This window comes from Aspergillus puulaauensis, chromosome 1 (genome assembly GCF_016861865.1).
Source record: "Aspergillus puulaauensis MK2 DNA, chromosome 1, nearly complete sequence".
In the NCBI taxonomy this organism is placed as follows: domain Eukaryota; kingdom Fungi; phylum Ascomycota; class Eurotiomycetes; order Eurotiales; family Aspergillaceae; genus Aspergillus; species Aspergillus puulaauensis.
In genome coordinates this window covers 1800048-1825074 of record NC_054857.1, presented here as the reverse complement: position 1 = coordinate 1825074, position 25027 = coordinate 1800048, and the positions used below count along the sequence as shown (strand labels likewise).

The 25027-nt window shown below is 50.6% G+C and overlaps 9 protein-coding genes across 9 annotated transcripts; 4 read left to right on the top strand and 5 right to left on the bottom strand.

The window, feature by feature from the left end:
* Positions 1 to 308: 308 nt before the first annotated feature.
* On the top strand, positions 309 to 1579 carry RFC4 (replication factor C subunit 4; the record flags this gene model as incomplete). The annotated part of the gene is made up of 4 exons (XM_041704473.1): positions 309 to 397; positions 452 to 672; positions 729 to 1302; positions 1354 to 1579. 4 exons carry the CDS (start codon positions 309 to 311, stop codon positions 1577 to 1579), a joined length of 1110 nt encoding a protein of 369 aa, XP_041550135.1.
* Positions 1580 to 1806: 227 nt separating this feature from the next.
* On the bottom strand, positions 1807 to 2910 carry APUU_10768S (polysaccharide deacetylase family protein; the record flags this gene model as incomplete). Its single annotated transcript, XM_041704462.1, has 4 exons — positions 1807 to 1942; positions 2000 to 2103; positions 2158 to 2738; positions 2805 to 2910. 4 exons carry the CDS (start codon positions 2908 to 2910, stop codon positions 1807 to 1809), a joined length of 927 nt encoding a protein of 308 aa, XP_041550134.1.
* Positions 2911 to 3464: 554 nt separating this feature from the next.
* APUU_10767S (amidase) lies at positions 3465 to 5335 on the bottom strand (the record flags this gene model as incomplete). Its single annotated transcript, XM_041704451.1, has 5 exons — positions 3465 to 4352; positions 4407 to 4601; positions 4655 to 4927; positions 4986 to 5007; positions 5082 to 5335. The coding sequence occupies 5 exons, from the start codon at positions 5333 to 5335 to the stop codon at positions 3465 to 3467; spliced, it is 1632 nt and encodes a 543-aa protein (XP_041550133.1).
* Positions 5336 to 6108: 773 nt separating this feature from the next.
* Positions 6109 to 7982, bottom strand: APUU_10766S (putative amino acid transporter; the record flags this gene model as incomplete). The annotated part of the gene is made up of 2 exons (XM_041704440.1): positions 6109 to 6900; positions 6951 to 7982. The coding sequence occupies 2 exons, from the start codon at positions 7980 to 7982 to the stop codon at positions 6109 to 6111; spliced, it is 1824 nt and encodes a 607-aa protein (XP_041550132.1).
* Positions 7983 to 8365: 383 nt separating this feature from the next.
* Positions 8366 to 9517, top strand: CYC2 (cytochrome b5 reductase family protein; the record flags this gene model as incomplete). Its single annotated transcript, XM_041704429.1, has 1 exon — positions 8366 to 9517. The coding sequence occupies one exon, from the start codon at positions 8366 to 8368 to the stop codon at positions 9515 to 9517; it is 1152 nt and encodes a 383-aa protein (XP_041550131.1).
* A 329-nt stretch (positions 9518 to 9846) lies between these two features.
* lysF (homoaconitase LysF) lies at positions 9847 to 12291 on the top strand (the record flags this gene model as incomplete). Its single annotated transcript, XM_041704418.1, has 3 exons — positions 9847 to 10147; positions 10213 to 11758; positions 11808 to 12291. 3 exons carry the CDS (start codon positions 9847 to 9849, stop codon positions 12289 to 12291), a joined length of 2331 nt encoding a protein of 776 aa, XP_041550130.1.
* A 647-nt stretch (positions 12292 to 12938) lies between these two features.
* Positions 12939 to 16333, top strand: APUU_10763A (ankyrin repeat protein; the record flags this gene model as incomplete). Its single annotated transcript, XM_041704407.1, has 2 exons — positions 12939 to 13378; positions 13441 to 16333. 2 exons carry the CDS (start codon positions 12939 to 12941, stop codon positions 16331 to 16333), a joined length of 3333 nt encoding a protein of 1110 aa, XP_041550129.1.
* A 390-nt stretch (positions 16334 to 16723) lies between these two features.
* On the bottom strand, positions 16724 to 18595 carry MSS1 (tRNA modification GTPase; the record flags this gene model as incomplete). The annotated part of the gene is made up of 2 exons (XM_041704396.1): positions 16724 to 18259; positions 18335 to 18595. 2 exons carry the CDS (start codon positions 18593 to 18595, stop codon positions 16724 to 16726), a joined length of 1797 nt encoding a protein of 598 aa, XP_041550128.1.
* Positions 18596 to 19300: 705 nt separating this feature from the next.
* On the bottom strand, positions 19301 to 24718 carry APUU_10761S (formin sepA; the record flags this gene model as incomplete). Its single annotated transcript, XM_041704385.1, has 2 exons — positions 19301 to 20059; positions 20123 to 24718. The coding sequence occupies 2 exons, from the start codon at positions 24716 to 24718 to the stop codon at positions 19301 to 19303; spliced, it is 5355 nt and encodes a 1784-aa protein (XP_041550127.1).
* Between the last annotated feature and the right edge of the window lie 309 nt (positions 24719 to 25027).

Genomic DNA, 25027 nt, shown 5'->3' with positions numbered 1-25027 from the left:
ATTGGTTGAAGGTATTGTCATGAGGATGATATGGCCACCCCCAAATAGCCGAGAAAACGAGCAAGTCAGTAGACTGAGCCTGTTTATTAATAAAGTCCCTTACCACTGCTTTTTTGACATTCACATTGCGGTATCTGGAGTATGAACGATAGGTAGACGTAGTCATGCAAACTAAGCAAACATAGGCAGTGACCAAAAGCGGCAAAATAGCTACGCGTCGGGATCGAATTTCGCGTCTCCCGACATCGTGACCTTGCTTCGCCAGCTTCGACCATACCAACATCTTTGCATTAGCAAAAATTTCCACCATGGCTCGAGCTGAATCCTCAGCCAGTGCTTCTCGCAATGCCCTAAAGGCTAATGTTTCTGGTGCCCCTCCGGACTATGAATTGCCCTGGTACGCGGCTCAAAAGAGGGTGCGAGAGTTTCGGAATTGACCATCCTGCTCTAGGGTCGAAAAGTACCGTCCAGTATTTTTGGACGATGTTGTTGGTAACACAGAAACTGTTGAACGTTTAAAAATCATTGCCAAGGATGGAAACATGCCTCACGTTATTATATCGGGGATGCCTGGTATTGGAAAAACGACCTCAGTTCTTTGTCTGGCGCGACAGTTGCTAGGAGATGCCTACAAGGAGGCTGTTTTGGAGCTGAACGCTAGCGATGAGAGAGGTATACTCGCGTTCGATTGAGGAGGCACTCGGAGTCTGACTGTTTGAGTCTTCCAGGTATCGATGTCGTGCGGAATCGTATCAAAGGATTTGCGCAAAAAAAGGTCACACTACCCCCGGGCCGCCACAAGCTTGTTATACTGGATGAAGCAGATAGGTTTGTAATTGTGAATGTGTTTGGGTTCCGTGCTCATGAAATTCTTTTCAGCATGACCTCCGGTGCCCAGCAAGCACTGCGACGGACGATGGAAATCTACTCCTCTACGACGCGATTCGCCTTTGCATGCAACCAGTCAAACAAAATTATTGAACCACTCCAATCCAGATGCGCCATTCTCCGCTACGCTCGATTGACCGATGCACAGATAGTAAAGCGATTGAAGCAGGTTTGCGATGCGGAAAAGGTAGAACACACCGAGGATGGGCTGGCAGCCCTGGTATTCAGCGCCGAGGGTGATATGCGTCAAGCCCTAAACAACCTGCAGAGTACCTGGTCTGGGTTTGGCTTGGTCAGTGGAGATAATGTGTTCCGCGTGGTAGACAGTCCTCATCCAATCAAGGTCCAGGCAATGATCAAAGCTTGCTGGGAGGGAAAAATAGATGCCGCTCTGGAAACGCTGAATGAGCTATGGTATTCATACCTTTCCTACTCATCAATTCAAGTCATTAATGTTGCGAATAGGGATCTGGGATACTCCTCCCACGACATTATAAGCACTATGTTCAAGGTGACGAAGACGATTCCAACCCTGTCCGAACATTCGAAATTAGAGTTCATCCGCGAGATTGGCTTCACGCATATGCGAATTTTGGACGGTGTGCAGTCACTTTTGCAGTTGAGCGGGTGTGTTTCAAAGCTTTGCAAAATAAACATGCAACCGGAACTATTCGAGCCCCCAAAGTCATAAAGCGCGAGTGTCGTTGATAGCCTAGCATACCCCCTGGTGTTGAAGGAGTTGGACGAACAACGTTAATCTAATGAAGTAAATGTATATTCCCACTTATTAATCTTAAGACTACGGATAGTCCGCTGAAGCCGTCTTTGTGCTTGTTCTTGACCTGGTTTATACTACAGCAACAGATAGGACGAAGAGCGAGTGAACATCATATATTGGTTAAATTAGTCAGGTGCTGGCTATTTGGGCACTGACGCAGGAGAAGATGGCATCTTAGCACCAGCAGGAGGCTTGTTCTTGCTCTTGAAGTCATCACACATCTGCTCCATCGTCACCCACTCCACACCTTCGTGTTTATTAATATGTTCGATGATCCTAACCCGTCAGTACAGGCCACGCATAAGCCCAGCATCATCCGGAAAAAAGACTCACCTTTCATGCATGAGTAGAACATGCGGACGGCCAGAAACATCTGGATGAATAGTCATAGGAAATACAAACTCATCATACTCACGGTAGAAGTAATCGAAATGGTCCTAAGGAATCAGCTCCATCTTTCCACACAGCAAAGTGACGGGTTAGAAACCAACCTTCCAGATATCCTCGACATCCCTTGGATTCACCCAACCATGACTATTCGGTGCCTTTTTGATAAACATCATGGGCGGCAAATCATCAATGTACCAGTTTCCCGGGATCTCCACCAGCCCAGTCTCATTTCCCCTCTCCAGCGGTTTCATCCACGTCTCCGGCTTCTTATTATAGTCGATTTTCGTCCACTGATCCCCCGTCCGGAGCCAGTACATCTGACAGTCATGATGCAGCATGGAATGATCATATTCGATTCCGTAATCGAGCAGCAACTCCGTCATCTCCTGGGACGTTTCCCACCAAGGCGCAACCGTGCCGCGCGGTGGCTTTCCGCCGCAGAAGTCGGTTAGCATGCGATAAGTCTTGTCGAGAATGATCTTCTGTTGCTCAATTGTCATGTCCGTAGGGTTTTCGTGGCTGTACCCGTGTAGTCCGATCTCATGGCCTGCGTCTCGGATCATGGTGCATTCCTCGGGGAATGTCTCGAGCGAATGGCCGGGGATGAACCAGGTCGCTTTGATATTGTATTTTTGGAAAAGTTTGAGGAGGCGCGGGGTGCCGACGTGTCCGGCAAAAAGGCCTTTTTTTCTCCGTTAGATCAGTTGACCGTCATATCGTGTAAGTGAGGCTTTATGCTCGCTCATACCCCGACTAATATCACTGGCGCTGTCTTCGCCACCATATGATCCCAACCAACCGGAGACAGCGTCAATATCGACGCCGTAGGATACGAGGACTCGTTTCTTTCCCATGTTGCTCACTTTTTGTTGATGATGATAGCAGTGTTGGGAGAAGAAATTTGTACGATTTTCTGGAAACCCTTGGACCTCTTATACTGCCAAGGGTGGGGTGAGCTTGGTTGAAGTGTTAAGTAAGGATGTTTAATCGGTTACGCAATGGGAAATGGCCTCGGGAGTACGGAGTATAGGATCAGCCTTCAAGTCCTATAATTCGGCGTATCATCCATGGCACTTGAAGCGCAGGTAACTTTTGGTGGAGTGATGCTTCCCCGCAGCTCTTATCGCAGCTCCGTCATGAGGGGTCGTGCTCATCGCATCTTGACGCCTCGCTGAGTAAAGTGACATTGGCTCAGGAAAGCGCTCGGATATTTGGGAATATAGTAATCTGGTTGGTCTATTCGATACTGCCGATAAGGTACATTTACCCATCACTGGAATATCGTTACCCCTCACGCCTCCAAATTACGTATGAAGCGAAGGGGCTCCATCAACCCGCACCAGGAGTGGGGATACACTCATAAATGGGGGACGAAAGGGGGTCGATGCTCAAGAACAGGGCAGGTGGGTTAGCTACGCCAAATCTGCTCAATCACTGTAGCGGCACCCAATACCCTCTCCTCGTCCAGCTTCCTCCCGATCACTTGCACGTTGACTGGATGCCCATCCATGACTTTCGCATCGAAAATATCCCAGTTCCACTTATCAAGTTCATTTCTCGGTTGGTAGTTCGATTGAACGTCATCTTTCTCAGCCCTCACTTCGTCTACAGGGAAGGTGACAGCCGGGTAGTCCAGGAGATTCCAGATCTTAGTATAACCGACCCAACGCACGCTCCTGTGAGGTACGGCGGCATGGGGCAACGTCGGGCTAAGTAGGACGTCAACGGGTTTTCCAGACGGCGATTGAGCTGTATTCCATTTGTCGAGATAGTTCTTCTGCAAGTCCATTCTCTCACGGTTGAGTTGCCAGTACTCGTAGACAGATATTGACTTTCCTTTGTTCACGAGAGCTTCAACATGTGGGATAAGGGGCTCTCCGGCGGAAGCAATATCGCGGCGCACATCCTCCCCTCCATCGACTGTATAGTAACGATCCATGAGGTTTATACACTTTAGATGGTCAGATGTGTCCCAGGTGACGAGCTCGTGACCCTTTGCTTCGAGTTTGGCCGTAAGTTCTCGAATTGCTCGTTCGATGGGAGGGTGCACTCTGACCACGCCGTCGTCGAGGATAAGGCCTATTACCAATGGTCGAGACTGTACATCTTTGAAGACGTTCTCATTCCATGGAAGCGGTGGGCATCTTGGATCTAGCTCCCACGGCCGGGAATCAGCTACGAGGCGACTTATGTAGCATAGAGATTTAAGATCACGCGCCATAGGGCCCACGGACGAAGGGACATGTTCTTGTCCTTCCGTTGATACTGGAACTCCACGGTATGGGAGTCTGCCACTCTATTCTTCTGATCAGATGGCTTCGAAAATGATGTAACGAGATAGTAAACGTACGCTAGGTTTGAACCCATACGAGCCCATGATGCTTTGCGGGATTCGAACACTGCCACCGATGTCTGTCCCAAGCCCTAGGATAGACCCGTGCAATGCAAGTAGGGTTGCTTCACCTCCTGTGGAACCACCCGGTGTGAGATCAGGGTTTCGAGGGTTGACAGTTAGGCCCCAAAGAGGATTCTCCGTTTCAGCCCACTGAATGCCGTCAGTTATACCGCTGTCTGTCAAAGTTCAAAGTAAAAACAGACCATAATGCTTTGTGGTAGGTTGGTTTTAGCCAGAATAACAGCTCCCATTTTCCGTAACATCTGAACTAAAACTGCATTCTCTTCAGCAGGAGAAAACGACCGGCCAACATAGCCAATGGTGGAATCATAGCCTCTGACGTTGAATTGATCCTTGACTGTAACTGGCACACCGTGGAGCGGACCCTTCACCTGGCCAGTCTCGTTGAACTCCTTATCTAGTTCTTGGGCTTGTATCAAGGCATCTTCAAATAATACCTCGGTAATACAGTTTGTCTGGAGTCGTCGTGTCAATTAAGATTGCGGATAGTATATCACAGGAGCTTTGACTTACAAGCTGATGAGCTACTGTAGCCCTATAGTGAATTAGCACAAGCACTTGAAATGGTTAAATAGATAGATAGATAACGCAATATTGATGGGCACTTACCTCTTTATGTACGCCCGTGTAACTTGCTCGGCAGAAAAATGCCCTCTTTGGAGCTGCTCTACTAGGCCGGGGATGCTGTGGATGTTTGTTATTTCTTGGACTAATGGGTCATCTTTGATGCAAGACCGATCTTGAACTGAATGAATCCGAGGTGGCCGGTTACCAATATCAGAGACAATGTGTGGTTTCAAAGCCTGGTCGCGAATAGCACGTTTCCTTGAGACAATCTGTTCCCAAGGTTGAAGACTACCCATTTTGTATCGAATGTTGAATAGCACGCAATGTAGGGTGGGTGAGAGACTGGTATTTGAATTATTAAATACAAAACTCTAAGATCCTTATAACCATATGCCCTCTGACTGTTGCATGGGCCGACAAGCCGCTGATCGGACTGACACGGCGACTAGGCGCATGTTGGGGTCACTTTTCCGACAGCTGTCGTGGTTTCCGTCTAGAGTGGAGATGGAGTCGCCGCTGTGATTGCCGAATACGTATCAGCACAAGCTGAGGGGTACCAAGGTTTCATTCGTACAGCGTGCACAGTAGAAGGTCGCTGGCTAGGTGCTGTACTGGTGTGAGTTAGCTGGTGGCTCGTCAAAAGTGGCGGTGGTGGACAATAGCAAGGCATGTGCATGTTTCTGATAAGATACAATTCTTCTCATGATCGTTATATCTTCTGTAATCTGATAATTAATCCTTTGTATCTATTAATTGTTGGCTGGTTTTTCCGAGTATTATAATACTCATCCATCCTGTCCTTTTAATCGCCAACCCCAGTAGGAATTCTATAATACAAATGCTGAAACAAGCATCCCCATCCAAAGCCAACATGCCGTGAGTTCGTCAGTATAATAACAAAATAGAGAGATCCTGACCATTTCATACCCCGATGCGAGTTGGTATCAATGTATGAGACCCATCACCAAAAAGAAATGTGATATAATTAAGAAACAGTAGTCGGTAGCCTGACATAAATTGGTTAGGTTGAAGCGAATATAGTATTGAAATTAGTTCATGACCGTCGTGATTACCAGAATTTCCATCCCCGGAACGCCTTTTTGCCATCGCGTTTATAGATGCGCCAGAAATAAACTGGCACTCCGGCAATAATGAACGCTACTACAATCAGTGTTTGTAGTGGCTCAGAAATAACGGCGCGACTAAGCAAGAAAAGGCTGACACAGCAGAAAATAATCGGGGTTGAAATCCAGGTCTTATACGGCCGTTCCAAGTGCGGCTCACGAACGCGGAGCACGATTAAGCCTAGCACTGTGAGGAAGTAGAACGTATATCCTGCGACACCGTAAAATGTAACAAGGGTGCTGAATTCCCCAACAATGATGTATAACAATGTGAGTGTGCTATTCAGCGCCATAGCATTGATGGGCGTATATCCGATCCAGGTTCCGTTGCCGAAAAGACGAGACACGATTTTGCTCGCCCACGACCGGTGTTGAAGCCTGTTCACAGCATTGGAAGAGGAGCCTTGAGTCCAAAGATTCCCGAAAAATGTAGGAAGATAGCCTTCTTTACCGGCAGCGTATACCAGACGTCCGCTGGTAAATATGGTCGCATTTAGAGCACCGAAACAGCTCGCAGAAACGACTAGCGCGAATATCAGGGCTCCTATACTTCCAAATACCTTATCGCCAAACTGAACCGCAATGGCATTACTGGCTTCCATCGTGGACTGAGGAAGGACCAGGCAGTACGAGATGTTGGCGAGCAGATAACAGACGATAACCAGAGGCATTGCAGTATGGATCACTCGCGGAAGGTCGCGATTTGGATTCTTGAATTCGCCCGTCACGTAATTTGTCTGCAGCCTGTTAGTGGGATGTCCGGGGGGATATGGGCGAGGAAACGTACGTTGTCCCAACCATCAAATGCCCAAAGACCTGCATATAGCGCCATTGCCCAGCCGGATATATCCATGTTCGTGCCTTCAAACCAGCTCGTTTTCCATTCTTCATTCGCCCTCCCTTTGGACGAAAGGCCTGTAACTGCAACGATAATCCCAATAATGGTAACCCCGACCAGTGCCACGAACTTGAAGAACATAAAAAGGTCGCCAATACGAGCAGCGAGTCTGGTAGAGAGACAATTTAGACAAGTCACCACAAAAAGACCTCCAAATGCCACTCCTTTATTTACCCATGGATTGATATGTTCGACCTCGGCACCCAATATTGCTCGAACAACATACTCGCCAAATATGATTGAGATTATGGCTGCGCTGCCAGGCTTAAGCACCAAGACGGCACACCAAGTGAAAAGAAATCCTGCCAGTTCTCCGAATATCTTAGACAGATAAGCCTGAGCGCCACCATTCAGAGGAATAGCACCACCTAGTTCAGCATAACTGGCAGCTCCGGTCCAAGCCAGTAGACCAGCAACAAGCCACGCAATTAGGGCAGCCCCAGGGGATCCCGCATTGGCGTTCACTTGACTGGGAGAAGAAAAAATCCCTGAGCCAATCACTAGTCCCACCACCAGGGAGAGACCATTGATATATGTCAAAGTCTTGTTTCTTTCCAACGAACCGTCACCAAGGCCACTTTCTCCGTCAAGCGCAGACGGAGCTCCCAAGGGAGCGTAACCACCAGCAGTTTGGGATAAGGGAAACAGATTCCTTCCAAAATCGAATGCAGAAGAGACAGAGTATGACCGGCCAGATCGCGGCCGTGAGGATCCGAGATTCGCATATGGGTTGGAGTTAGAAAGGGGGTCTTCGTCTTCTAGCGATAGCTTGCGCGAGGACGAAATGCCCGAGGGGGAGGATGTGCGGGAGAGCTCGAGACCGGATTCAGGAGAGGAGGAGGCGAGCGAAGCGAGTTCCAGCGAGTCCCTGGCGCCATGATCGGACCGTAGTTCAGAAGCCGAGAAGGTTATTCGGGACATGGCTTCCTTGAAAGCTGCGTCAAGTGTCGAAAGGAGTTGTCGTTGCGGCAGTAGTTAATCAGAACAGCGGCCGTGAAGAGGGTTCCATGCCAGTTAGTGGGGGGGGGCAACCAAAGAAGTCTCTAGGGCCAGCCAAAAACAGACGGCTGATCCTAGAAGTGTCGGAGCAGCATAAAACAGAGGAGTTTGAAATACAAGACAGAAGAAGGCGACTGGCGAGACTTTCGTCGACTGGAGATCGAATAATAACGAGGAACATCAGTTGTACCCGATGAGGACTAGTGCATAACCCTTGTACCTAAAAAAGAGCAACAAAGAACGAATCCCGTCCAAGATCGCGCTGCCGATAATTCTTGCTCCGACCCTCAACTCCTTTCCGTCCCATGAAGCCCAGGATCCGATTACGGGGCTTCCTCCTTTCTCAACATGCGCACCCTGTGGCCTTGCGGCCATTCGTTCGGTCGCAGCGACGCCATGCCAGTTCCTCGCCCGGACCTCCAACTTCTTCCTCCCAACCTCGGTGGCTGCGACTGACCTTGATAACGGCCACCGCTGTCGGCATTGGTGCATATATCAGATGGACACAGGAATCTAAGTCTGGCTCGACCACTTTGAATCCCGCTAGCTTTACACCATACTGTTTAGTGTCCCGAGAACCCGTATCGTCGACTGGCAGCTTATTTACACTTAAACCTCCAAGGCCAGATGGGAGCAATCTCGAGGTATACGATGGTGCTTGGAAGACTGGGATCTGGAGTGTCATGTTTAAGCAGCCACAACTCCAGATAGGTAGAGACTATACACCTCTGCCTTCAACGTCGTCAGACGGGGACGATGAGTGCTTGCGGTTTTTTATCCGTAAAGATCGGTTTGGCGAAGTCTCGCGATACTTGCATAGCCTTAAGATAGGCTCGGCGGTTGAAGTGCGAGGACCCCGAATTGAGTGCGAGATCCCATCGGATACACAAACAATACTCTTTATTGCTGGCGGGACGGGGATCGCACCGGCTCTCCAAGCAGGCCATACCCTTCTTCGCCGCACTGATCAAACAAACAGACCCCGGATACACATTCTCTGGGCAAATCGGCGGCTAGAAGACTGTACGGGTGGATTCAGTGACACTATGGACACCGCTGCCAAACCACAAACGTCATGGTTTTCCCGAATCTTCAGATCCCCCAAACCGGTTATTACGCCTGCCCCAAATGAGGTGCAAGACAAAACGAAAACTTCTATAATCGTCCGGGAACTTGAGGCTCTGAAGGCACAGTATCCTGAGCAATTTACTGTCGAGTACTTCGTCGATGAAGAAAACAAGTTCATTGGCAAAAAGTCCATATTGGATTTCGCTCAGATGGCCACGGCTTCGTCCGAAGTACGCAAGCATAATTTGATTCTCGTATCGGGTCCAGAAGGGTTCATCAGCTACATGGCTGGACCAAAGCTCTGGGCACAAGGTATGGAGCTGCAGGGCCCCCTTCAAGGAGTTATAAAAGAGCTTGGCCTTAAGGACTGGGCCGTGTGGAAGCTTTGATAGTTTCCGACTTCTGAATTGTATAGTAACGGATAGATATAATGCATCTTTAGACAACCATGTTCAACCAGAATCTATCTATATACTACATACAGGGCAATCGTACTGCTTTCGCGAGTGTCAAAACAAGTTCCGATAACGGAGGTTCTTGGCACGCTAACCTTTTTATTGCCGAGGCTTCCCCGGAGGCCAATGATAATCACCGCTACTTGATTCGTCAGGAACAAAACTCAAGCAGGGGAACGAGCCGAAGTCGAGAAAAAGAATTTGGACTCACCATCTTCTCCAGACTCCGCACTCTGCAAGCCTGGGTTTGGCGTATAGTTCCCATGCAGTCACGACTAGTATCATCAGGCGGCCTCGGCCGCCGCTGGACGGTGCTGCGATGCGCAATGTCAAAGAATTACCAGCGACGAACCCTCACATCCACGAGACGCCAGTTCCAAGAGGTATTCCAGTCGCAGCTCGAAGATCCCACCTCTGCCGCGCTCTTTTCTGCACTCCATTCCTCGAAAGCTGTGCCTCAGACTCTCACCGAAAAGATTGTTCAGAAGTACTCGGTCGGATTACCGCAAGGCAAATTTGTCAAGGCTGGCGACTATGTCACAATCTCGCCGCACCGCTGTATGAGTACGTATATGACTCATGTACCCTTGACCAGAGAATCTGTCAAGATGGCTGACTGACTCTGGCAGCGCACGATAATTCCTGGCCCGTGGCCTCCAAGTTCTTTTCCATTGGAGCATCTAATCTGCATAACCCGAACCAGATCGTCATGACCCTCGACCACGATGTCCAGAATAAGTCCGAGAAGAACCTGCAAAAGTACCGTCAAATTGAAGAGTTCGCTAGTCAACACGGTGTGCAATTCTACCCCGCTGGGAGAGGTATCGGTCATCAGATTATGATAGAGGAGGGTTTTGCCTGGCCCGGCACGCTGGCGGTCGCCTCGGATTCCCATAGTAATATGTATGGAGGCGTCGGGTGCCTGGGGACTCCAATTGTGAGAACAGATGCGGCTAGTGTCTGGGCGACTGGCAAGACTTGGTGGCAGATCCCCCCTGTCGCGAAGGTAACCTTTACGGGCGTTTTGCCGGCTGGTGTCACCGGTAAGGACGTCATTGTCGCCCTTTGTGGATTGTTCAACAACGATGATGTCCTGAACCACGCGATTGAATTTACGGGAAGCGAGGAGACCATGCGAGGCCTGTCTGTGGATACTCGGTTGACCATTGCTAACATGACGACTGAGTGGGGTGCCCTCTCTGGATTGTTCCCCATTGATGATGTTCTGAAAGGATGGCTGAGAGGCAAGGCTACAACCTCGGCCATGGGACTTGCGGATGGCCCGTTTAAGACCTTAGCTGCGGAACAATTCACCCACCCACTTCTGCAACAACTATTTGAGAACCCGATGACTGCGGACAAGGGCGCGAAATACGCCAAGGAGCTCTTCCTGGACCTTTCTACCCTTTCCCCTTATATCTCTGGGCCCAACTCAGTCAAGGTTGCGACCCCACTCAAGGAGCTTGAGGCGCAGGACATTAAGGTGAACAAGGCCTATCTCGTCTCTTGCACAAACTCGCGAGCTTCAGACATTGCTGCTGCTGCAAAGGTTTTCAAGGATGCTGCAGAGAAGAACGGTGGCAAGGTTCCCAAGATTTCTGACGGTGTCAGTTTCTATATTGCGGCTGCGTCAATCCCCGAGCAATTAGCGGCCGAGGAAGCTGGAGACTGGCAGGTGTTGCTAGAAGCTGGAGCAACTACACTGCCTGCTGGGTGTGGACCGTGTATTGGTATGGGCCAGGGTCTACTGGAGCCTGGGGAGGTTGGTATCAGTGCGTCCAACCGTAACTTCAAGGGCCGCATGGGTAGTACCGACGCAAAGGCGTACCTTGGAAGCCCAGAGGTTGTCGCTGCTAGTGCCCTAAGCGGAAAGCTTAGCGGCCCTGGCTGGTACGAAACCCCCGAAGGTTGGACTGAAGTGGTTCGGGGTGAAGGTGACGGTATCCGAGAGGAGGACCGCATGCTAACAGCCGACGAGGCTTTGGAGAAGCTGATCGGCCAGATGGATGATCTCGTGGCCGACGGCGAGAAGCGTTTCGCCTCCGAGACCCCCGCTGCTGAAGAATCTGAGCAAGGTCTGACAGAGATTTACCCTGGTTTCCCCCAAAGTGTTTCCGGAGAGATCGTTTTTTGCGATCAGGACAACCTTTCCACCGATGGTGTCTACCCGGGCAAGTATGTATAGTACAAGCCCCTGTGCAGCATACATTGCTAACTTCCTTAGATACACCTATCAGGATGATGTGACCCCCGAGACCATGGCCCGCGTCTGCATGGAGAACTACGACCCTAAATTCTCAGCTACCGCTAAGGAGGGAGACATTCTAGTCAGCGGTTTTAACTTCGGCTGTGGAAGTTCCCGAGAGCAAGCCGCTACTGCTATCCTAGCAAAGAAGATCCCATTGGTTGTGTCTGGCAGCTTCGGAAATATCTTCTCACGCAACAGTATCAACAATGCTTTGATGGGCCTGGAAGTTCCTCAGCTAATCAGCCGCCTCCGTGAGGCATTTGGCTCCGGCGACAAGGTCCTTACTCGTCGCACGGGTTGGACCTTAACCTGGGATGTGCGGAGAAGTCTCATCGAGGTTCAAGAAGGCGAAAATGGACCCAGGTGGACACACAAGGTTGGAGAATTACCTCCAAATGTCCAGGAGATTATTGCAAAGGGGGGTCTGGAGAAATGGGTCAAGAATGCCATTGGCGCATAGAGTCAGCGAGCCTGTTTTGACTGTGGAAGGCTTATTTCTGTTGTATTATACCCAAGGTGTTCCTTTGCTTTTTCCAGAGGAAGTCAACTGCATTAGCGGATTGATTGACATAATCAGTGGCGTTGAGTTGCGGCTATGCATTCAGCTGCTCGTGTTTTGCATTGTTAAGTCTTCTAGAACGATTAACCAGTATGTTGAATTTGTATATAAAAGCGATTTTGACTAGTTTTGGATCCCGTCTATTCTCAAGACTACACCTGTTCTACTCTGTAGTTTTGCGCCGGCCTCTCACTAACACCAGTCGCATACTTGTACTGCGCCAAGCTCAGGTGCTAACTGTTTAGTTCTTCTGATGTGCAGATACCTACCTTTCCCTTGCAAGTGCGTGGGGGCAGTGCAGGTGCCCTCACCTGGTCTCTTCCCCTCAGCCCCATTCAAAGAATGCATGGGGGCTTCCTGTCTCAGCCACGTTCATCTACCACTGATACTGTGACTCTCCCCTCCTTTGTATTTATAATTCGTGTCGAGAACGGTCGCCTATGCTTGGTCCTCTTTTCTTTGAGTTAGCCCAGCAAGCCGCCTCTACCTAGCCCAGGTGTTCGACTTAACCACCAAGGAGACCATGGTCCCTTTGCGACAGCTCCATCATGGATCCTATCTCCGCATTCGGGTTGATTTCTGGAGCTCTCCAGGTTGGGCAAGTTATTACCGAAACACTTGCTGGCCTGGCTAGACTCCGTGAGAAATATCAACATGCCGACCTTACGATTGGGGCGCTCGAACAACAAGTGAGAACAATCAGGGCTGCGATTACACAATTGGAGAATTGGACAAGAATTAGACTCCGTGAGTCCCCAGCGGAATACAAGTCGAGCCTGGAGGTTTCGCTCGAGGGCTGTCAGATTGTCATGGACGCCCTCGCCGAAGAGGTTCGGGTTTTGACACAGGGTGCATCAGCGAATGACAATGGGATCGGATTCCGACTTCGTATGAGAGTTGTATGGAGAGAAGATGTAATGAGAGGGCATCAGGACCGGCTTCAGTCCCAAGTGATTGCGCTTCAACTGCTGGTGCAAGCCTGTCAATGGTGAGTTACATCGATCACTTATTGCTCCTTTCTATCATGGCCAAGGAAATTGACTAGTTCAGCCAATCATTTGCAGAGGAAGTTGAACTCCTGCGTAAAACAGAAAACCGACGCATTATATGGAAAGTTGCCGACGATGCCGCGACCCTTCGCTCCTCAACCAGGTATGCGGGCTCTCGAGCCGGCACCTCTTCCAGCTTGAGCCAACGTGCATCAACGACGGGCGACACTGTCTTCGATTTTGATAGCACTCTGGCTTCCACTTTGGCATACCAGCGTGTGCCGCAATATCCATACCTGAGACCGGAAGCGTCAACGATCACGAATAATGATAACCAAAGCCACACGACCGACGAGGGTTATGGCAGTGGAGCAACGACTAACGCAACAGTATCTCGGATGGGGAGTTTAGTATTGCCTAGCCACCCTTCGGGTGCAATTAGTCCACCGATTGGTCACAGCAATAGTATGGCATTGAGCCCTACCACCAGGACACCGACTTCAAACTTCACACGGCGGTCTAAATCCGACTCTGCCAAAGCTCCCCTGCACAATGTAAAGCCAGGGTCAGCACGTGAAGCGATACAGTCTGTGTTTCGGCGACTCAGTCAATCGAGCAAGAGATCAAAATCGTCCCCGCAGGCCCCAACGCGAAGCCCGACGGACGGGCCGGTACATACTCGGCGCCGCACACACGACAGAGATATCAACACCAGCATTGATCTGGGGACCGCAGATGGGGCAAATGCTCCTCTCATTGTTAAAACAGCTCAGACGAGCTCTTGGTCTGATGTTGAGAAACTGATTGAAAGGGGATGTGACTTGGAATCGAGGCACTTTCAAACCCGGCGAACCGCACTTCTTGTTGCAGCACATTGTGGAAATGAGGCAGTAGTGGATCTCTTGACCCGCAAGAACGCACGTCTAGATGCGGTTGATAAGTCGGGGTCAACAGCCCTACACCTTGCAGCTTCGCGTGGCCACTGTCGGGTTCTCGAACTACTCGTCCTTTCGAAAGGCATAAACATTGAATCACGAGACTCTAAAGGACGAACGGCTCTTTGGATTGCAGCTGAAAGAGGTGAAGCAGAGGCCACAGAATTACTTCTCGTTTCCAACGTGAAGGTTAACGCACGCGCAGACGCGCAGATGACTGCTCTCCACATAGCAGCCAAACAGGGTGATGAAGTTATTGTTAAGCTCCTAGTCAGCAGAGGTGCCGACCTAGAAGCTAAAGACGCGGCGATGATGACAGCGCTACATTATGCTTGCGAGGAGGGCCACATTAGCGTAATGGAAACGCTCCTTGATAACAAAGTGAATATTGATATCCCTGGCTGCGACATGAAAACGCCACTCATTTGCGCAGCTGCTGCTGGTGGGCTTTCAGCAACTAAGTTGCTTTTAAAGAGAAAAGCCTCTAGTCGATGCGCTGACGATGCTGGTCTGACTGCGCTACATTGGGCTGCATATAATGGACATACAGAAATTGTGGAGATACTCAGCAGTAGGAAAAGCTCCCTGACTACTGTGGATTCCACAAGCCGAACAGCCCTTCATTCAGCATGTATGAACTCGCAATTTGCCGTCGTGGAGCTTCTTCTTCGAAAGCATGTACCTTTAGAGGTGAAATGCCAGGCTGGACTCACGGCACTTCATTACGCATGTCTTGCTAATAGTGTCGAAATTTCAAAATTATTGCTCATGTCAAGTGCTGACATCGAGGCTCCGATAGAGGCACAACTCCATAGGCGCCCTGCGCATATTGCAGCTATCCAAGGCTCAATGGGACTTCTAAACCTGCTCTGCGACAAAGGCGCCAATATAGAGGCTCGGGACTCTTTAGGATACCGGGCGCTTGGAGCAGCAAGCCGGGCCGGTCATGCTGCTGCTGTTCAGAACCTACTCGACCGCGGATCACCCGTACACCTTCCACCACCCGATACATGGGGCCGAGAGGATTCTCCTTTGTGTCTTGCTGCAGCTGGAGGACACCTCCCGGTCGTCTCTCTTCTTCTAGAGCGCGGTGCGTCTGTGTTAAAACTGGACGAACAAGACTGGTATCCATACCAACATGCGGTATATCATGGCAATCTGCGCGTTCTCGAGCTCCTTCTCCCCCGAACTCTGGCTGGTGTAGCACCAGGTACCTTAGACTCAAAACTTGAACCGGATGCTATCGGATTCGCTCCAGCTGCAGACATATCAGAGGAGCGCAAAAGAGAGGTTTTGGGATTGCTACACCGAGCACGGCATCAACCGGAATCTTTTGCGCGAAGTACAGCGATCCCAAATACCTCTTCATATATACCAGAAATGCACCGAGTGACCCAGAGCACTGTTGCAGGGAATGGAGGAGCTGGCTCCGCGTATTTTACATCACCTGCGGCGATAATTCCAGAGAGGGAAGTCAGAGCCAACTCTGCTCAAGAGCTCCCAGGCTCATTAGAACAAGGATTGCCCGTTAGCCGATCTCAGACACCGGAGCACATGCATCGTCCACCCAATAGTGAAGAACAAGCGCTTTCACTTCTAACGCTGAGGACAGCATTGGAGCGAAACCCAGCATTGCACTCTAGGCACAATCAACAAGCGCCTTTTGTTTGGGAGCCCCAGCAGTCGCCAACTCCCCCAAGGCCGCCGTTGAGCCATCCAACCCCTGTTCGTGAACAGGCCATCCAACCCGACGGACTACTCCTCAGAAACGGAGACCTGTTCGGAGAGCGCTTCATCGACACCCCAGTATCCATAGTTGACGAAAGGTCAACCTCAGCTAGGGAAGGGCCTCCTTCTCGCAACGAAGGCCTGGAGAGCCGGAGTGATAATAGAGTACAGCCACCAACTTTCACTTTGGCGTCAGGACGTGATTCGGATTCGGATTCGGTAGCTTCATTTTCCACTGCCTCGGAAGGTGCCGAGTTTAGGCCGCAGAATATAGTTGAGCTTCCAGCTTAATTTCCCCGTTCTCCTTGCTGTATATCCATTTGAATATCCGACACGTACCCTTGGAATAGAATGCCGTTATTTGTTTATAATTATTGTCGCCAAGGCCGATCTATGTCGTTCTTATCATGCATCTATGGCGCTAAGACTCACTGGGCCGCAAAACAACTGTTTTGAAGTGGAAACCCTAAAATGCTGCATAAAGTAATCCACACAACTGATTTGCATGGTATCCTTAATTATACCTTGCCAGAGTTGCGTAGGTCACATAATGTGTGTTTCCTCTCTTTTTACTATTGTGAACTTTGTAGAGGACCATTCAAAAAAACTAGATTTGGGAATCATGCGAAAAAACCATGCTCGTTATGCTATGCCCAGGGTATCTATAACGAAACTGTACAGTTACTTCCCAACGCAAAACTTCTCGAAAACCACGCCCAGCACATCCTCGACATCGCCGCTTTCACCCTTTCCCGTAATTGAAGCGAGAGCTTCAGCCCCGTAGCGAAGATGCTCCGCGGCCACCACGATGTCCACCTCCAATTCGGGCATTCGAGACGATGGAGTAACCTCTGCAAGAAAATCATCTAGGCTTTGCTGGCATATTTGAAGATTCGTACTCTGCCGATGACTCACTCCTAGGGAGTCTTCCCAGTATGATCGATCGTACTGTCCATTTGCATCCCCGTCTACTCCATGTGGAGTAGCCATTTCCTCGAAGGTTGAGATTAGACCCTGTAGGAAGGACGGCCAGGTGCTTGTCTCCGACTGTTCGGGTGTATCTGAGCGCTCGAGGCACGAGATGCCGAAGAGACGCTTCATCGGAATCTCAGGGAAGAGCTGGCTCACTTGCAGAGTTAGTTCGTGGGGCGCGTGAGCAAACTTGCTCCGGCCCAGTGGTGGCAATCGGTCACATTTGTTGATGGCAACGATAATATGCTTGCCTGCGCGCACACACTCGTTGGCCGCATCGACGACGTCCGGCTCTACAGCAAGTCGATGCGGTGCGTCTTTCTCGAGTCCATCCTCCACAGAGATAACCACAACGACCACGTCGGATTCTAGGGCTCGCGCGCGAGCCCGCCGGATACCTTCTTTTTCGACAGCACCAATCATCAATGAAATATCTCCTGGTTTTCTACCCGGCTCCGATCGAATCCCCGCCATATCTCCCAATTTGCAATACCAACCGCCCAAGTCGATTCCAACATCCACAATATCTCTGGTAGTGCCTTCTTCGGTACTGACAATAGCCGCCTCTCGCCCGACAATCCGATTCAGAATAGAGCTTTTACCTGCATTCGGGGCTCCAAGAAGGGCAACCTTAATACCGCTACGCATCAACTCGCCCTTTGACGCGTTTTGGATGTGCAGTGCAATCTGCCGACTGAGGGCCCGCACCTGCGACGCCACCGATAATATCAACTCGTCAGAGGACTCATCAAAGTGCTGGTCTTCCGAGAAATCTATCAATGCCTCAAGTTCTCCACGGGCGTAAATTAACTGCTGGCGCCACTGTTCGTACCGCTTTGACAACGCGTCACTCGCACCACGTACAGCCAGGCGCCGCTGCTGTTCCGTATCTGCCGCTAGGGTGTCTCCCAACGCCTCAATCTGCGGCAGTCCAAGCCGGTCGTTCATAAACGCTCGTCGTGTAAATTCGCCTGGCTCTGCGTACCGCACAAGGCGGTCACTCGCGCCAGAACCCGCGATGGCTGCTAGGACGGATCGGACAATTGCTAGTCCTCCGTGAAGGTGAAATTCCAATACATCCTCTCCAGTGGCGGTTTTAGGCCCGGGAAAGTATAATACCAGAGCACCAGCATCTAAGACTCCCGCTTGGCTGGGTAGATTGGTTGAGGCCGGATCGTAAAGGGTGCGAACCGCTGCCACGCGGGGTTGTGGTAGTGGTGCTTTAGGGCAGAGCGCTTGGTAAACCTAGAATAGATGACCAAGGAGAAGTCAGCTTATGTTGCTTTTTTATTCCTAGAGGCGAAGTGCAATTTTCCTTACCGAGACACAGGCCGGTCCAGAAACTCTGACTACAGCGATCGCAGCTCGACCAGGAGCTGTAGACAGAGCGTATATGGTTTGATTGCCTCCATGGATCCGCAAATTCGGTGGCGATGCCGACAATGATCGAATCTGCGGGAGAGATGGTATGGGGGTATTCAAGGCATGGCGGAATACATGCGCTCTACCCCAGAGTCGATTCCACGGCGAGCGGATGGGAGTAGCAACGCATCGCACGTGTCGAAGGAGATGCGCCCGCATGCGCGGAAAATATTTAAATGCTGGAAACGTGGATTGGACGAAAATGGATTGATAACGGTTGAAGGAATTAATGGTGAATTTTGTTCTACATCTCGGAGGTGCGTCGGACGAGATCCAAAACTCCGCGTCACGTGAGTTCTACTATGCACGACGCAGGGAAAACCAAAGACCCTTCCCAAGCAAATATACTATGATGATGTAGGATCAGGATAATTTAATCATTTCGCCACGCCTGCGTGTCGAATGGCAGAACCGTACGCTCAATTCTTGACCAATATTACCAACAGACCAGACAATCGGCTCAGTAAGAAGGAGAATATGTACAGGATCTGTCGTCTCAGAAAAATAAAGGAAATGCTCAGGAATGCAGCCAAAAATGTACTCTTGAAAGGAAGGGTGTAAAACAGATATCGCAGGAACATGCAAGAGATGTAATGAGAGGAGGAAAAGATGATCATAACATCAAACCTGGTCCCGTCACGCTGGCTAGTATAAACGACAAAACAGAAAGGAAATCAAGAACGAAAGTGTGAAGAGTTGGGGACGACGAACCGAAGAAATATTATACATAACATGGGTAGTAATGAGCTCTCCGAGACGACATCAGATGGTCTATCAAACATTATATTAGGAAACGGAATTGGTAGTAGGTCGGTATGTGGTGTCAACATTGTCGCGTTCTCCTTCGTTCGAAACAGCATTTAGCTAGCTCGATGAGGGGCGATTCTCATCATCAGGCGTATCTGAAGCATTCGATGATAAAACAATAGTTGGAGGGTTCGACGTTGGAATTTCCCCATTTGGCGGACTCGAAAGAGCCAGATTGTCTGTATCCATGGGCTCATCAAGCGAGGTTGAAGTCGGTTCGGTTACAGGCGACAAAGGCGTAGTATCAGTGCTGTCCTTACTTCCACTAGTTGCTCCGTTGCGCCTCCTTAGTCGACGCTTTCTGCGTTCCTCCTCTGCGCTTTCTCGCCGTCTCCGTGTGCGTTCGGGGTCAGTGTTATCTCTTAGCCCTTGCAGCATGCTCGCTGCGCGGTCCGCGACGTCCTCGCTTTCCGTGGCCCCATTTCCTTCAGATTCCTGGATCGGAGGACTCAAGATGTCGGATTCGGTGGCATTCGGGTCAGTAGTACCGCCATTCTCCCCGTCCACGCCGTTATCCTGGCCTTCGGAGTCTTCGAAATCAGGTACCTTCTGCCCGGAAGCAACTCGAACCTGGTGGCGTTCCTTCAGTCTCGCACGGCGACGACGGTCACGCTGATCCTTGGCCTGAGGGGCAGCGGCACGTAACTTCTCCAGGAGTGAATCCATGGCTCCGCTCGTAGCTGGAGAGGCTGGAGAGTCTCCAGTTCCAGACACACCTGCACTGTTCGCAAGGCCAGCATTGATGCGTTTGCGAGCCAGAGACGCTTCGGTGCGTTTCCTAACTTCCTCCAAAGTCATGTTCTTCTCCTTAGATTTCTGTAAATTACAGTTAGCAGAGTTACAAAAAGGGTAAAAAAAACTGCATTTGTGGCGACCTACCTTCCACTCTTGTAAGAATGCGGCCAATTTCGCAAAGAAGTCGCGCCGAGCACCATCGTCGGAGTTATCCTCGCCGTAGAAGACCATGATATCATCATAGGATTTGAGCATTTCTTCCAGATAGAGCTGCAATTGCTCCGCTTTCCGCCTGGCATCCTTCATATTGCGTTGAGTAATCTGGCTGACACGATCTTGAGGATGGAACTTCTTCGGATCGCTGAGATTTCCTGCATCCAAGCTTGCCTGCACATTCTTGATGTTGTCGATGTACTTCTTTGCATCCGTCCGTAGCTGGTCAACGTTGAGCTTCTGAAGGCCAATAACGCCGCCGATTTCATCAGTGAAGTCCTCCCACTCTGGATATTGGTTCCGAACAATACGTTCGACAAGATCAGCAAAGGTGGTCTCGTTCTTGTCGTCTTTGACCATTCCGAGGCGAGCCAAAGAGCTCAACTTAAAACCCTGGGCCTGTTTATTGGCGTCGTTCATGAAGTTACCAATATCTAGGATTAAGCCGAGCACGTTCATTAATGAGACAGAGTCGCGTAACGATTCGCTTACTCGGACAACCTCTTTAAGTTTCGCAGAGATATGTTCATAATCCTGTTCGAAAGAGCGAGTCAAGGAAAGTGCGCGCATTCTTGCCTTCCAGTAGTGGTTCAGTTCGAATGCAGTATAAAGGTAAATTTGATCTTCGCGGGTGAGTTCGTTGGGGTCCTGTTCTCGTTCAGAGCTGGCAGCATCGGGTCCTGTCCAGTCCTTGCTGTACGGCGCCATGAGTTTCGATACATTCTCGGGAATTGTGCACAGTTCATCCCGCTGTAGGAATTCCATAACAACCATGTTATCCAGCATATCGGTGTCACAGTGGATAATTCTTTTGACAACATCTTCGGCAGGGTACTGAGAGAATTTGGACATGGCGATCTGGAAATTCTTGGATAAATCATTGGAGATGATTTGTTTCTTGTCCTTCCGCTGCTTGGCTGCCACACCCCCTCCGAAAATCTTGGTCTCCTTGGCCATGAATAGTCGTTCTACTTCATCCAGTACACCTTTCTTAGCCAGCTCAACGTACTTATCCTCCTTATCCTCGGGGTTGTTTGCGTGCGTTGCCCATACTGTAACCTGTGGCGCGTCGACCTTATCCCAGTGGAGGGCCTTGAGCTTCTTCTTAGGTCTAATGGATGACATAACAGGCATGGCATGAGATGGAGCGCCTTGTGAAGCTAAGTAGTTTGCTCTCCAACCTCCAATTACTGTACCAGGTGGGGGTGGAGGAGGCGGTGCTCCAAAGACACCAGGAGGCGGCGGTGGAGGGATACCGGCACCGCCAGGTGGAGGAGGCGGTGGCGGTGGAGGAGGAAAGGCTGCCCCTGATCCTGGGGGCGGAGGAGGTGGAGGCGGCGGCGGAGGGGCTGCCCCAGACAGGCCTGGTGGAGGCGGTGGAGGCGGCGGAGGCGGCGGCGGAGGGGGGGCTGCTCCAGAGACACCTGGTGGGGGAGGCGGAGGAGGAGGGGGTGGTACGGCGCCTTCACCCTGGGCTTCCTTTTCGTCTTCCGGCGCTTCGTCGGTCTTGGCGATCGCTTCTCCTTCTGCTGCTGCTCCTTCTGCTGCTGGCTGCCCAGTTTCAGTCGGCTTGGGGCCTTGCGTCTCATCGTGAGCATCGATCTTTGGAACTTTAGCAGCGATTTCTCCGAGAAGGCCAGTCGCTTGTTCTGGATTCATGCGCGGCCGGTGAACATCCACAATCCGCGCCTGTTCATAAACAACTTCTTCTTCATTTTGACCTTGCTCCTCGGTGGGTGTATTCTCCATGCCCTGGATGTAGGTCCTCTTTCGGTATACAGATCCCACCGGGTTCATGCTGAGATTCAGGCGAGCCTGCTCCTCAAAATCTTCATTAGGCGCAGCATCACCGTCCATTTGCTCGCGGAGTTCACGTAGTCGGTCTGATGGTCCGTGCTGACCCCAGACCTTGCCTTCCAGCTTGAACTGGGTCTTCGTCCTCTCAAGCTGCCTCTCCAGCCGTCCCAGAAGCTTCTCCCGATCTAGAATACCGCTCATCTGAGATGGATCAACCTCAGAATTCTCGAGGTTGGCTTTTTTGGCATTCGACGCAGCAATATCTTGAGCATCTCGGAGCATGAGGTAGAGTTCCCGAGTCTCCAGCTCGTTTCTTTGCAACTCCTGAGCACGAAGCCTCTGAACATCTGCAAGCTCGGCCTTAACCATCTCGTTTTGCCTGCTCTGGAGCTCGATTATGCCCGTCTGCTCCTCAATCTGCTTCTGCAACTTTTTAACCAGCCCATCCGCACCTAGCTCAACCTGTGCCTTCATCTCATCACGTTCAGCAATTGCAGCCTCCGCGATTTGTCGAGCTTCCAGATTTTCATCGTAAGCTTGCCTAGCCTCTGCATCGGTATGGAGTCGATCTAGCAAGCTTTGCACAGTGAACGTCAACCCCTGTCGCAGGTCAAGATCCGGTAGTCTCCTGTCCATGGCAACATAACTGAGCATAGCATCCACAAGCTGGTACATCCTGAGACCGTCCTCCCCAGAATTCTCCCGGATCAGAAGCAGATGTTGCAAAGCAGAAAGGAAGTAGTCATGGGATCTTGTCCCATTGATGCGACTTGCGATAGCATCTGTTATTTGAAGTGGGTCCGTCATGTCCTTTACTTCTCCTTCGATGCTATCCTTCGTACTGCCGCCCTCCCGTTGCAGAAGGTCTTCGTAATCGATGGCTTCATTCTCCCGGAAATGCTCAATCTGTTTATCAATGACTTCGTACTGAAAGCCCTCCATTTTCGTCAAAAGACGTTTAATGCCGCATGATATGAACTGCGCTCGGATATGGCATCGCAGCTGCAAGTCATGTTCGGGTGCATCCACCAGCATGTTGATAAGGATCATGCTGGAGACTGCATATTCCATGAGAAGATTCTCCATTCCGACACCACCACTGCGATACTCCTCGCTCGCACCAACCAGGCTACCCATCTTTCCACGGCCATCTATTGTTACCTCGACGATACGCATCCAGGCATCAAAACGGCCGGTTTCGCCCTGGTGGTTTTTTACATGGTCCAGAGCTTGCAAGACTCTCTCATGGCCCTGTCCATCGGCCCAGTGGCAAAGAAATGTGAGAACCTCGCTCACGAGTTTCCTTGTATTCAGGCGGGGTGAGAGCAACGAGCTGATCAGTGCCACAATGATTTGCTGATGGGTGAGGGCGTCATCCGCGCCATATTTGTTGTTCATCAGCGCTTTCAAACATTTGACGATATCGTACTCGCGGTCCAAGTCCTTATCGCCAGATGGGGGTGCAGGAATGGGGCCTGTAACTTTCTTGCGGTTGATCTTTACTAGTACGTTCGTCAAAGCGATTTGACCCTGCGCCTCAACGAACGCTTTCACCCAACTGATCGGTTGCGTTCGCAGACTGACACTCAAGCTTGCCAGCTGTTTCGATGTTATCGTGTCATCCATTACTTTCTTCACATACCACTCCGGGCTTCCCTCCTCGTCTGCTCGTTCCAGAATCCCTGATGGGCCATCATATCCATGAGTCTGGCGCGCATGCTGTTTGCGCTTTTGCTCCCCTTGTAGTTCCGTCAAGCGGTCTTGGTGGACCAATGTCCATTTCTTCGATGCCGGATATGCCATCATTTGCCTTCTAGCTTGCTCGGGGAGATTTTGCCAGCCCCGCTTCTGCATTAATTCGAAGAAAAGCTGATCCACAATACGATCATCTCTTGGTCTGGTGAGATACTGCTCTGTACTGTGTGCTACCCTAGGTTGAGCAGGTGGGATAGAGGATTGAGAGCTCGATCCACGGCCGGGGTTTGCAACGCCAAAATAGGTATTCCGATCTACTGTATGCTGCGGACCAAGCGTACGCGAAGAGCCGTCTGTTGAGAAGTAACTTGAACCCCTAGTGTTTGACGAATGTGAAGAGTGGACACTGGCTTGGTCAATGGACATGCGAGAGTTTGTGGAGGAATCCGCCGTCGACAATGAGTGGTGACTAAACCCAGTATTAGCTGCAGAGCTTCCAGGCCTCCCCCATTGTTGATATCGTGCACCCCTATCTCCGGTAGAACTTGAGCTCATCGCTACGCCGGCGGCGTGTGGCGGTGGCCGGGGCCCTGTCGGGTGTGAATATTGTTGCTTCATATCGGACGGGGTCCACGCCGGGTACTGGTGGAAATCGCCTGGTAATTTCGCTAAATGTCCCGGTGATGGCTCTTTCCGGGGTGAGGTCTCAGCCTTGGAAATGGAATCGACAGGAATTGGCGACTTGGTATCGGTTGACAAGCTATCAAAGGGTATCGAGGTAATTACGCCTCCTGGCGTCGTAAGAAAAGAGGGGTCGATATCGTTGCCAAAATCCACGGACTGAACTGACGACCGCTTCGAATATCGCGATGAACGAGAACCGGCGGCACTTGACGGAGGGGCGAGGCTCTCCCAGCTCCCATGGACATCGTGCCGATCCTCCGCTGACTTCTCCTTATGTAGCTTCCTTCCAAAGAAAGACTTGCCCGCTGATGTTTGTCTCGATTTATCAGAGGCGGGTGTGGTCGTTGGCATTTTGAGGTGCGTCGCTGGAGAGTTGCAGAGCGCAGCATGAGCGTCGTCCGCTGGACAAAGAATCGGCTAGCTAACAGGTTTCTTTTTTTTTTTTTTTTTTTTTGTTATTCAGTCGACAATACCCAGGAAATCCAGGACTTCGCACAAAGGAGGTGACATCAAACTTCAAGCGAGTGATAACAATCGGGTGCTAGGTTGCTTTGCACTCCTGTCTGATTTGCAACTAGTCTCGCCGCTCCGCAATTAGAACGAGAGGGGAGAGACACGAGTCCGTCACCTTCCTCCTTCTCTAGACATCCGGAGAATTGT